Source organism: Mobula birostris, chromosome 5 (genome assembly GCF_030028105.1).
Source record: "Mobula birostris isolate sMobBir1 chromosome 5, sMobBir1.hap1, whole genome shotgun sequence".
Lineage (NCBI taxonomy): Eukaryota > Metazoa > Chordata > Chondrichthyes > Myliobatiformes > Myliobatidae > Mobula > Mobula birostris.
In genome coordinates, this window is record NC_092374.1 from 40,877,382 (window position 1) to 40,889,687 (window position 12,306).

The 12,306-nt window shown below is 40.7% G+C and overlaps 3 protein-coding genes across 5 annotated transcripts in view; 1 reads left to right on the forward strand and 2 right to left on the reverse strand.

Annotated features, from left to right (window-relative positions):
* Positions 1-6,435, reverse strand: part of LOC140197661 (isocitrate dehydrogenase [NADP], mitochondrial-like) — a 66,106-nt gene extending 59,671 nt beyond the window's left edge. The window contains exon 1 of one of the 2 annotated variants that reach the window (XM_072257944.1): positions 6,258-6,435. In XM_072257944.1, the coding sequence (XP_072114045.1) occupies positions 6,258-6,345 (88 nt within the window). In that variant the 5' untranslated portion in view covers positions 6,346-6,435. Of the gene's footprint in view, positions 1-6,168; positions 6,188-6,257 lie in introns of those variants that run through there. The other variant, XM_072257945.1, reaches the window with a different exon arrangement.
* The window catches only part of mrps27 (mitochondrial ribosomal protein S27), a 218,909-nt gene that overhangs the window by 57,792 nt on the left and 148,811 nt on the right, over positions 1-12,306 (forward strand). The window lies entirely within an intron of this gene.
* The window catches only part of ptcd2 (pentatricopeptide repeat domain 2), a 40,447-nt gene continuing 38,456 nt past the window's right edge, over positions 10,316-12,306 (reverse strand). For both annotated transcript variants that reach the window (XM_072257949.1, XM_072257948.1), the window contains exon 11: positions 10,316-11,607. In XM_072257949.1, the coding sequence (XP_072114050.1) occupies positions 11,383-11,607 (225 nt within the window). In that variant the 3' untranslated portion in view covers positions 10,316-11,382. The remainder of the gene's footprint in view (positions 11,608-12,306) is intronic.

Genomic DNA, 12,306 nt, shown 5'->3' on the forward strand with positions numbered 1-12,306 from the left:
CTGCTGAAAAAGACTTCATCTACAAAACACCAACAAAATAGGTTGCCTATATACTAACAAAATAACACTGAAAATACATAACTGATCAATTAATATCCCAGGAAAGCATTTTCACTGGAGAGCATTCTAATTATAAATCATCTAAAGTGTTAACTCTTTTTTGCTTAACAGAAGAAACAGGATCTGTGGTAAGTATTTCCAGCATTGTACATTTATTATAGTTCTCACTTGAAGAATATTTTGCATTTATTCCTTGGATGACATCAATACTATAAAGTTGTTGCTCATCCTTCACTTCCCTGAGAATTTTCAGGTGCAATTTACCAAACCCAAACTGACTGGAGGAGCTCAATAAGTCAAGTAACATCTGTGTGTGTGTGTGTGTGTGGGGGGGGGGGGGGAGGCATTTGTTGTGACCCTGCATTTCACTAATTTGTTTTTTTTTAAACTCAGCATGCTTCCAATAATTTTTTTGCACCAAATCAAAAATAACAACCAACCATACTCAAAGCTGAGAGAACTTCAAAGGTCAAAGTATATTTATTATTAAAGTACATGATATATTTCTGTGGGAACACACAAAAAGCTGGAGGACCTCAGCAGGTCAAGCAGCAACTGTGGAGGGGAATAAACAGTTGACATTTCAGATTGGAAGGGGCTCAGCCCGAAACGTCGATTGTTATTCCCCTCGATAGACGATGCTTGCCCTGCTGAGTTTCTCCAAGCATTTTCTGTGTTGCTGTGGATTTTCAGAATCTCTTACTCTTTCGAATATTTCTGTAGTTTTTTAGTGGACTAAAATATGAAGAATGGAATTCCAACTGGAATTCAGATTACATGTTTTCACCTAAACACTAACTCCCCCCTCTACATGTTGTCTGATCTCCAGAATTTTCTGTTTTTCAATAAACTAATGTATGTTTTGCCACCATGTTTCGGCAGATCTGTGTTTGTGCAGCTGAGGTCTTTTTTAATCTCGGATTGTGGCACCTCCCAGGAACGTAGTATGGTTTCCCACCTAAAACCATCCATTTTGCTTACCATATCCAATAAGGTGGGTATCTACTGTGAATACCTGCAAGAAAATGAATCTCAGGGTAGTTTATGGTGACGTATATACCTGTATAGCTAGGGTGCTTAAGACTTTTGCACAGTACTGTACTTAACAACGTGGAACAGACAGAGTGTTTGTAAGTCTGGCGGAAGCAATGGATATTGGGAAAGGTGAGGGTGGAGCACTGTGGGAGGGGTGCGAGACAGGCAGCAGAAGAGGACAACCGGGGTCGGGGGTTGGTGTGGATACAGCGCAACCCAGCCCTGAAAGACCAGGCAAGGTCATTTGATCCAAAACAATTAGCTTATTGATCATTACAGAATGTCTCTCTGGTGATTCCTGCTCATTCCCCTCTCCTTTCCTCTTTTCCCAACCATGTCCCCTCTCCCTGCCCCGTTCCCACTTTCAGTCCACGATAGAGTCCCCATATCAGAATCAGGCTTATCATCACTCACACGTCATGAAATTTGTTTTTTTTGCAGTAGCAGCAATACGGTGCAATACATAAAATTGCTACAGTACTGTGTAAAAGTCATCGGCACCCTAGCTCTATACATGTGCCAAAGACATTTTGCACAGGACTGCATGCACATTGATAATAAATTTACTTCAAACAATATTATTCTAAGTACTACAGCAAACATCTTCTGTGGAAACTTTGTTTGATCTACCTTTGTCTACACTTCACTATCACTTTAATGTCTCATCCTTACTGCATTTCTATAGCAAATTAAATAAACTAGACAGGGCCATTGTGGGCTGGTGCTCATGATGCAGCCTCCTCTACATTGCTGAGATCCGTCACACATTGGGGGACTGCTTCGTTGAGCAGCTCCGCACCATTGGCTAAAAGTGGGACATCCCGGTGGCCAAACATTTTAATTCCAATTCCCATTCCAACATGTCGGTCCATGGCCTCCTCTTGTGTGGCACTCTCGTATGAGGCCGCTCTCAGGGTGGAGGAGCAACACCTCGTATATTGTCTCAGTAGCCTCATACCTGATGGGACGGAATATTGTTTTCTCCTCCCCGTAAACAAATTTCCCACCCTCTTTCCTCTCTTCCCCACTCTGACCTTTCATCTCTTCTCACCATCTGATTGCTTGCCTTGGGTCCCCTTCTCCTTCCCTTTCTCCTATGGCCCACTCTTCTCTATCAGATTCCTTCCTCTCCGGCTCTTTGGCTTTCCCACCCACCTGGCTTCACCTATCACCTTCCAGCTAGCCTCCTTCCTCTCCCTCCACCATTTCAGTCTGCCATCATTCCCTCCCCCCTCCCAGTCCTGAAAGAGGGTCTTGGCCCGAAACATCAACATCTATTCATTTCCGTAGCTGCTGCCTGATGTGCTGAGTTCCTCCAGCATTTTGTGCATGTTGAAATGTAAACCACAGCCTGAGTGTCAAACACTCATTGTAATTCAATGTGGCCACCACAGATATTCAACAGAGCCAGATAAGGTCTGGCAATCCTCGAAAGCTCCAAATTCATTTTTGATAATGATGGACACAGAATCAGATTTAACATCACAGTTCCAAGCAAATTATTAATTTAGCACCTAGGGACAAGCTACAGAGTCAAATGGGATGCAATAAATCCAGGGCACAGATAGATTAGATACAATGATATACTGTGTGCACATTTTATTTTGCTGCAGACAACTGAAAGTTGCAGAGTGATCCACGAAAATATCAACATGCATCACAAAAGAGGAAGTTGATGAGTTCTTAAGTCATTCCTTTGGCCCATCAAGTTCACACGCCTGGCTGGTTTTCTGTCAATGATTCATTTTATCTAGCGTAGACCTAGCTATTTTAGTATCTGCCCTAAAACTTAATGTGACTGAGTGACTGGCTGGCTTCTGCCAGCAAGCATGGTTTTTATCCCATCTGTGATTAAATATTTCTTTCAGTCATGAGGGTTATACACAAGGTGAATCCTTGCAGGATTTTTCCATTCAGATTTTGTGAGACTAGAACTAGAGGTCATAAATTTGAGGATGAAGGTGAAATATTTCAGAGGAACTGTAGGGGGATCTTCTTTATGTGAAGGTGGTGCAAGTGTGGAACGAGCTGCCAGCGGAAGTGGTGGATGTGGGTTCAATTATAACATCTCACTGAAGTCTGGATGAGGACTACAGTCCAAGTGCAGCTACATGGGACTGTCTGAGCCAGGGTTCCCAACTTGCGGCCCACAGACCCCTTAGCTAATGACAAGGGTCCATAGCATAAAAGTTCAGGAACCCCTGAATTAGGCAGAAAACCAAACCAGCATGGACTAGATGGGCCCAAGGACCTGTTTCTGTACTGTTAATACTCTGACTCATAAATTAATTAAACATACATTTACCAACAAGATGTAGATTTATCACTCTTTACCCCAAAGAGACTGTGCAGTTCCTGTAATTTTATTTAAATTTTTAGATTCCTAATGATTATACGTGGCAGTAGTTAGAAGATGCCCCATTTTATGAGAATTCATATAGTACATGAACTGTGCAACCAATTCTGTAAAGATATTAATTGCAGATGGCGTACTTGTAATTAAGCCTAATGCAACATTATTGGGCATACAGGCAGAGACGTACATTTTCTAAAAATGCTGGTCAGGTAGACATCATCCAGAAGCTTCTGTGAGGAGAGGGGAAAGGGATATAGGAGATAGTGTTCTTCATTAGCACCAATATGGATTCAAAACTGAGATCCATAGATTCATGGATATTAGCGATTCAAAGGACAAGGCTTTAGATAGTGTTGAAGTAGAACAGCAGCCTATGATCCTGTTGAATAGGGACCAGGCTGGTGAGTCTGAATGGTCTACCTTACGCAAAAGAACAAACTGTTGGAGGAACTCAGGAATGGAGCAGGTTTATTTATTTACTTACTTAGCGATATAGCGCGGGTTTGGCCTTTGAGCAGTGCCACCCCAGCAACCCCAACAACCCCGATTTAATCCTAACTTAATCACAGGACAGTGTACGATAACCAGTTAATCTCAAACACAAGAAAATCTGCAGATGCTGGAAATCCATGCAACACACACAAATTTCTGGAGGAGCACAGCAGGCCAGCCAGCATCTATGGAAAAGAGTACAGTCGATATTTCAGGCTGAGATCCTTCATTAGGACTGGAGAGAAAGATGAGAAGTCAGAGTAAGAAAGTGGGGGGAGGAGAGGACGAAGTACAAGGTGGTAGGTGATAGGTGAAACTGGGAGAGAGCAGGGGTGAAGTAAAGAGCTGGGAAGTTGATTGGTGACAATGTTGCAAAAACAAAGAAGCTGGTTGTGGATTACAGGAGGAATGGTGACAGACTAACCCCTATTGACATCAATGCATCTGGGCTTGAGAGGGCAAACAGCTTCAAGTTCCTTGGCATCCACATCACTGAGGACCTCACATGGTCTGTACACACCAGCTGTGTGGTGAAAAAGGCACAACAACGCCTTTCACCTCAGAGGGTTGAGGAAGTTTGGTATGGGCCTCCAAGTCCGAAGAACTTTCTACAGGGACACAATTGAGAGCATCCTGACTGGGTGCATCACCCAGTCAGGGAACTGATTAAGGGAACTGTACCTCCCTTTATCACAGGATTCTGCAGACAGTGGTGCAGACAGCCCAGCACATCTGTAGTTGTGAATTTCCCATGATTCATGACATGTACAGGGACAGGTGTGTAAAAAAGGATCATTGGGGACCCAAGCCATCCCAACCACAATCTATTTCAGCTGCTACCATCCGGGAAGCAGTACCGCAGCATAAAAGCCAGGACCAACAGGCTCCGGGACAGCTTCTTCCTGACTTGAGTGTACTGTTCTATTTATTATAAATTACTATGATTGCACATTGCACATTTAGATGGAGACATAACGTAAAGATTTTTACTCCTCACATATGTGAAGGATATAAGAAATAAAGTCAATTCATTTCAATTCAATTCAATTCAGATAAAGGGCTGGAGAAGAGGAAATCTGATAGAAGAGGTAGAAGACCATGGAAGAAAGGGAAGGGGAAGGAGCACCAGAAGGAGGTGATGGTCAGGTAGGGAGATAAGGTGAGTGAGGGAAACGGGAATAGGGTACCCTAGGGGGTGGCAATTACTGGAAGTTTGTGAAATCAATGTTCATGCCATCAAGTTGGAGGCCACCCAGATGGAATACAAGGTGTCGCTCCTCTACCCTGCACGTGACCTCATTGCGGCAGCAGGCAGTCAGAATGGGAATGGGAAGTAGAATTACAGGTGGCCACTGGGAGATCCTGCTTGTCTGGCGTAACTCAGTACATCTTTAGACTGTGGGGGGAAACCGCAGCACCCAGGGAAAACCCACACATTCCACGGGGAGGACGTACAGTACAGACTCCTTACAGAGGGTGCACTGAGCTATAAATGCTACACTATGGTGTCCACCCACCGACTTCCTCCAGCAGTTTGGGTTTTTTTCCCACTCCAGATTCCAGCATCTGCAGTCTCTTCCTTGTGTCTCCTGATCTGCTTCAACCAAACTACAGGACTGGGCAAGAATCCCCAGAATTGATGATTAACCCAGACCACAGAGAAAATTCAGTTGGATTCAAAAATTATTTATATTAAGTTCCTATACGTCTTTGAGTATTTTTGTTAGTGATCATAAAACAAATGCTGCGGATGTGAGGAAGAAGTGGTTAAGAATCATTTGATTGAGAAATAAGGGAGTTCTTTTTCTATCTGGCTTTCCCTACCAGCAATAAGTACAAGATGCTGGAACTCACGCAGTTAATAACACTGTTCATTCAGTAGCCATATTGCATATCTACAACAGAGCAAGTCAATTTAAAAGACTTTTCCCGTGAATAAACAAAATGTTGGCGAAATGCATTCTTAGGAAATCAACCCACACGGACAAAGTAGAATAACCTGTCGACATCATCGCAATTATCAAAAGCATCATTGCAAAAGGGAGGGTGGAAATTGGTCTTCAAAGGAACTCACAAGGAAGGTAAACGAGAACCTTTCAGTTTGCAAAAACCAGTACAAGGAACAGAACGGCAGGTGACGGAGCCTCGTGGATTTTACTGAGCCCAAACTATTGACAAACGAATTGCCGAGCGTCCCAGGCAACGCCAGCAATAACTTTACGCACCAGCAGTCACGGCCCGAATTGATAAAGCGTGTGTGGGGTAACTAAGGTTTTCCAGAAGCTGTTGTTAAGCAAGTATCGAGTTCACTCACAGTCTCTTCGTGGGACGCTGCCGAAAGCCGGGAGTACCCGCGCTCCATTCCTGATCGAATAGGGCACAATCTTTAACAACCCGGCCATCGCTTCGGATGTGTGTGTGGAGCAGAAAGAACTCCACACGCACACTACGTGGAGCGGGCCAGTGACGTACTCCCGTTGGATTTCGGAGAAGTCCCTGGGTGTGAGTTTGCTGAGAGAAATTCTGGCTCAGACTCTGCGCTACCTTTCAAATCTGATTGGTTAGAAGAGATGTACTTTGCATATCCTTATCATTCAGGTCCTGTAGAAGTCGCTTTCCGAATTCTACCCCTAGACACAGCACTTTCAAGGTCAAGATGTTGGAAATCACAGGCAGATCGAACCAAGAGTTGGCTGCTATAGTGTATTTTCCCTTATGTGCTTTAGCTAATGGGCATGTACAGAATATACCTTATCATGATATATATATATATATATATATATATATATATATATACATACATACACACACACACACTTCCCCACTGCAATACTTGCCTTAGCATAATGGTAGATTCTTCAGATGGTGGGGCATCAGGTACCCAAAGATGACCATGGAGGAACCTTGGGTATTGGGCCACAGCTTTCCCAAAGTTGACATACCATTCAAATGTTGAGTCAACACAGCTGAGAAATGATAGGCACATAACCATGTTTCTTTCTTCTCAAGTCTTGCCTCAATGGCTGAGTATCCCCAGCATTTTCCATGTTTCCTTCTTAATATCCTATTATTGAGCCAAATAGCCACATGAGCACCATTCCAGCCTCAAACTTTAAGAGCAATTAAATATTACAAAAGTGTCATAAATGTGCATTCTACTTTTATTTTAGCAAAGATATTAGGAATTTTCAGCAAGGTTATGCAGAGATTTAAAAGAACTGAAACTTTGGCACCTAGTGTCACTTTACACACATACCATCAGTCTATCTACACCCAGTGGTCACTTTATTCAGTACAGGATAGGAACCTGGTATGGTCTTCTTCTGCTGTAGTCCATCCACTTCAAGATTCAACATGTTGAACACTCAGAGATGCTTTTCTACACACCATTGTTGTAATACATGGTTATTTGAGTTACTCTGGCCTCCCTGTCAGCTCAAACCAGTCTGATCATTTTCCTCTGACCCCTCTCATTAATAAGGCAATTTCACCCACTGATGCCACTCATTTTTTTTTATTTTCTCTCTTTTTTGACTGTTCTCTGTCAATTCTAGAGACTGTTGTGCATGAAAATCCCAGAATAGCAGCAGTTTCTGAGATACTCAAACAACCCTGTCTGGCACCAACAATCCATGGTCAATATCACTTAGATCATATTTCTTCCCTATTCTGATGTTTGGTCTAAACGACAACCGAACCCCTTGACCATGTCTACATGCTTTTATGTACTAAGTTGCTGCCACATGATTGTCTGATTTGCATTAACAAGGTGAATAAGTGTACCTAATAGTGGCCACTGAATGTATATAAACTAACCTTATATACAGCCACACTCAACAGTTACTTGTACATTGTATTTTATAAGATTGCTTTTATATTTATATTTTTTGTTTTTATGCTTATTGTGTTATTCATGCTGCATCTGATCTGGGGTAACAATCATTTTGTTTTTCTTCATACTTGTGTACTGAAGAATGACAATAAACAAGCTTGGAACCTGGAATATTCACCCTGAGGTACCTGCCTTGCATTTGTGTAAACACATTATAAATTCCACCCAACTACACAGGCACGAGAATTCCCAGTATCAAAAAGGAAGAAAATAATGTTAGGCTAACTGTATTTCGAGCTCCCCACTTGGTCTCCTTTACTCATTAATTTACTTAACTTCAGTTAACCTCTTCCACAAAAACATTAACTCCCATTTTAAACAACCGCCCTCTTTAATATACATATGGGTACAATATTAGATGAATAATTCAATTCCAAATCCTTAATGTAGCCTCTGGATAGTATAAATGTAAATTCAGTACATCTAGATTTTTACTTTTAAACTGTATGTCTATGGGGAAAATCACTAATCCCTCTTATGGAACAAAATCTGTTGTTTTTATCTTAAGCCTTAAACTGTAACGAAAACCAATTTCCCCCGGGATCAATAAAGTATGACTATGACTTATCTTCACTTGGCTCCAAAGTGACTTTAGTACTGATTCAGAATTGCCACCTATATTGATCTCAAAGTTCAAAGTTTTGTTTCGTGGCTGCCTGGAAGGAGACAAATCTCAAGGTTGTATAAATTATACATACTTTGATAATAAATTAACTTTGATCTAACAAGCCATTCTCTGAAGCTAACCATTCCAACTAAATATTTCAAAAACTAATGGACTCCCCAAACTTGACCAGTACATCAGATTTGTACTGAATGAAAACTTCGTCAAAATGGAAGTCCTCAAGAGTCATTGTAATACTGGTTGAACTTTTCCACTAACTACTCAAGCACCAGACTGAGATTCACACTTTCAGCCAGTTCCAGACATCTTCATTGCCTTTATCACCAAGAGAAGAGACAAATTAAACATCAGAAAGGAGGGCCCCTGCTGCCTTCAACTTCAGTTCTGTTTCAGAGGTTGCTCTTTGTAGAATGTTGAATTATATCTTTAATAGTATATGTCCCATGTACAATGATAGCTGATGTATCAAATCAGTTATTGTTGTTAGATAAAAATCTATAAATTGTAGAAATGGGAATTTGAAATAAAGCAGAAAATGCTGACAGCACTCAACAATTGTTCTCACCATCCCTCTGCTCTAACCCTAAATGCAGCTTAAAACATGCCTAACTCTTTTCAGAGATGCTGCCTGTTCTATTTCCAAGTAGGTCTGCTTTTATTCTGTATCTGCATTCTCTTTCCCAGAACTTTTAAGAACTCCCACAAGCTGACCTCCACATCTCATTCCTTCTTTGCCTTAACACACACAAAAATGTTGGAGGAACCCAGCAGGTCATGCAGCATCTATGGAGGGAAATAACAGTCAACAGTCCTGATGAAGGGTCTCAGCCCAATATGTACATAGAGGGTCATTTCCCTCCATAGATGCTGCCTGACCTGCTGAGTTTCTCTAGCATTTTATGTGTTGCTCCAGGTTTCCAGCATCTGCAGAATCTCTTCTGTCTCACTTTTTGCCTTGGTGCATTTTTAAAATTACTTTTGGATATTTGCTCTGAATTGGTTGCATTACCTCTTCAGAATGATTATCATGCTCAAAATCATTTCCATTTGCAGCAAATGTAATTTTAACTTCTCTTTTGACTGCCTTTTCCTTTAGGGTACTGAATGCAGTGTCATCTCAGTTGAGAAAATAATGAAGGCCAGAATCAAAGAATGGCTTTTGATTAGCAGTTATGCACACATAAAATGTTGGAGGAACTCAGCAGGTCAGGCAGCATCTACGAAAAGGAAGAGGGAAGAAGCCAGAACAAAAAGGTCGGGGGGGGGGAATGGAGCACAAGCTGGTGAGTCTGGATGAGTCTGGGCAGGAGAGATCACAGAGGGGGTAGCAGTGAGAAAGGGTCTCACTGAACTCCTGTTAAAGAGTAGATGTAAACTTCAGGGTAGGCACACGTCCGAGAGACTTGGAAAAGGGACAAAGAGCTCCATTGCAAAGGATGATAATAGAGATTATTAGCTGCAGTGTCTGAATTAACCTCTACTAATCTTAGCTGGTCTCAGCACATACTGCTGGCTGATTCTACAATTTATTGTCCAGTTACTATGCAATGATAGACAATGAAATAAAAAAATAGCAGTTTTAAAAAAACTGCTCTCTGATTAGAGCATCTTACAAGCAAAATACCAGCATATTGTCCAAATTATAGAAATTTGTATACCATTGTAACTGTTGTTTTGGTTGAAAAGAATCAGAAAAATAAGTTTTTTTTACACATGAAAGCAAAGTCTGAATGGTCTTTGTGCACATAGATTTCAAACTTCAGTTTCCTTTTAAAATGTGCAGGATCTGTTTTATTTCAGTTCCATGCTATGACACCAAGGACACAAAAGATAAAGTATGAGTTCACATACAGAGGATATTGCAATATTTTATTGCACATTATTTATAAACACTGCAGAAAGTGTTATTGGTAATCTTCATCACATTACCCAACAGAGGATTTCTAATGAATTGAAATGGATTTTGCTAATTTGGATAAAGGATACAATTGAATGCAAATCGTAGTTTGAAAACAATTACAATGCATTGTCATTTAAAGGAAAACAGGGAAATCTCTAAGCTTATCAATTGTAATAAAAATGTTGGATGAGGTAGAAGAGGCTTATTTCTGGTTTATACTTATGCCAACATTTTTGATCACATTTAAGTAAGAATGCTAACAATTCTCACAAACTGGTGATAAGGACACATAACAGAAATCTGTCTCCCTTTCTCTCTCCACGGATTACACACAACTTCTGGAAATTTTCCCCAATACTTCACTCTCATGGCCATGAAATACCATTTGTTTCAATCAAAGCAGGAAAGTAAAGTGAAACAGTGTTCTAAACCTGTTGAAATACCCCAAAATAGGAAATTATGCTAAAAAAAACACTACTTATTTCACTAATTACTGTATAAGTTATTTCTGCAAATAAAGGCGGCTCAGCTCTTTTCTACCTGCAGTAAGAACAACTCTGTCAGCATTGTTATAACTTTACAAAATTTGTGACCAATCACCTAGAACTTCATTGTTCTTTTGGGGCAAGGCTATGGCTTCTGTTTTAAATTGAATCACAATAGATAATGAATTACCACCTCATTAATAAAATGTGATAAAATATTCTCAATTATTTGCAAGGTCTCTGGATATACAAATAGAAAAGCAATAGGTTTGGTTACTGCTTTTTCCTCCTACATCTTACTTAAGGTAAAATATAACTATGTGGTTATTCATTTGAAACCTTCTCATAAATGAAGATCAATATTTCCACTTAAGGTAACAATTACAAGATCTGTAAAGAAACTAAACTTAATACCTTTCACGTATGCTTTATACTGTTTAGTGTTAATTGAACCAAGTCTTTGAAACAGTTATTTCAGGTGAGCAAATGGATACCACCAATTTAGAAAGGATGCAGAGATTGCATAGTCCATTCCTGTTACTCAGACAGCAATGCTGACCGCAGAGGTTTGAAAGTCCGCCGGCTAATTTTCCTTTGATCTAGCAAAGGGTTAAGAAGTTTCCTTCCAACTGGTGTTTGGCAGAGTATGTCATCGAGACTTAGAGCTGTGATTTGTCCAGATTGTTGCAGTAATCCATAGATATCCTCATACTGGCTCTGTAGCTCTGTGCTGCTCTCCATGGCTTCTTGGACTACAGCCATCTTGATGAGAAGTAGATTATGGTTATTGAAAGCCATGACATGCATGCTGACCATAAATATTACTATATTTGTTTTAAAAATGCCTCTCATTTTGCCATATTCAGTGATGAGACTAAATGCAAAGTGTACTTAATCATATTCACCAGCAATACTCAATCATTCCCATGGAATAAATATGGTCCAAAGGCTACTCTTGACTTGGCCCACTGTGGTCCACCACAGTCAAGGATGTAGATATGACAGCAATACATAGATGAGTGTGTCAAGGGAAAGGATCCCCAGGAGAGTTGGTATGTGGATCATGTGAGAGGATGTGGTGGGTGGGGTGGGGAGTAAGATGGTCAACAATGAGTGCAGTCTAGTGGATGTTGGTGACACTTGCAGGTGGATAGGGGTTGAGAGTCTGGTTGGGTGGGATGTTCAATGGGTCCTGCAAATGACTAATCAGTAGATATAAATACCCAACAGTCTATCACTACATTTAACATCGATGGACAGGATTTGAGGAAAACAAAATGACCTAAGCTTCCAGTAGTCTTAAAATTACCAAGGAAATCCATGCAAGTTGACATTAATTGAAGAAAGAATTGTACTCAAGCACAGGAATACTGTACAGTGAAATAACCCCCTCTCCCAAATATATAGACAAGACTGACCTTTAAAGAAGAAAATTAATCCTCAAGTGCCAAAGTTACCAGT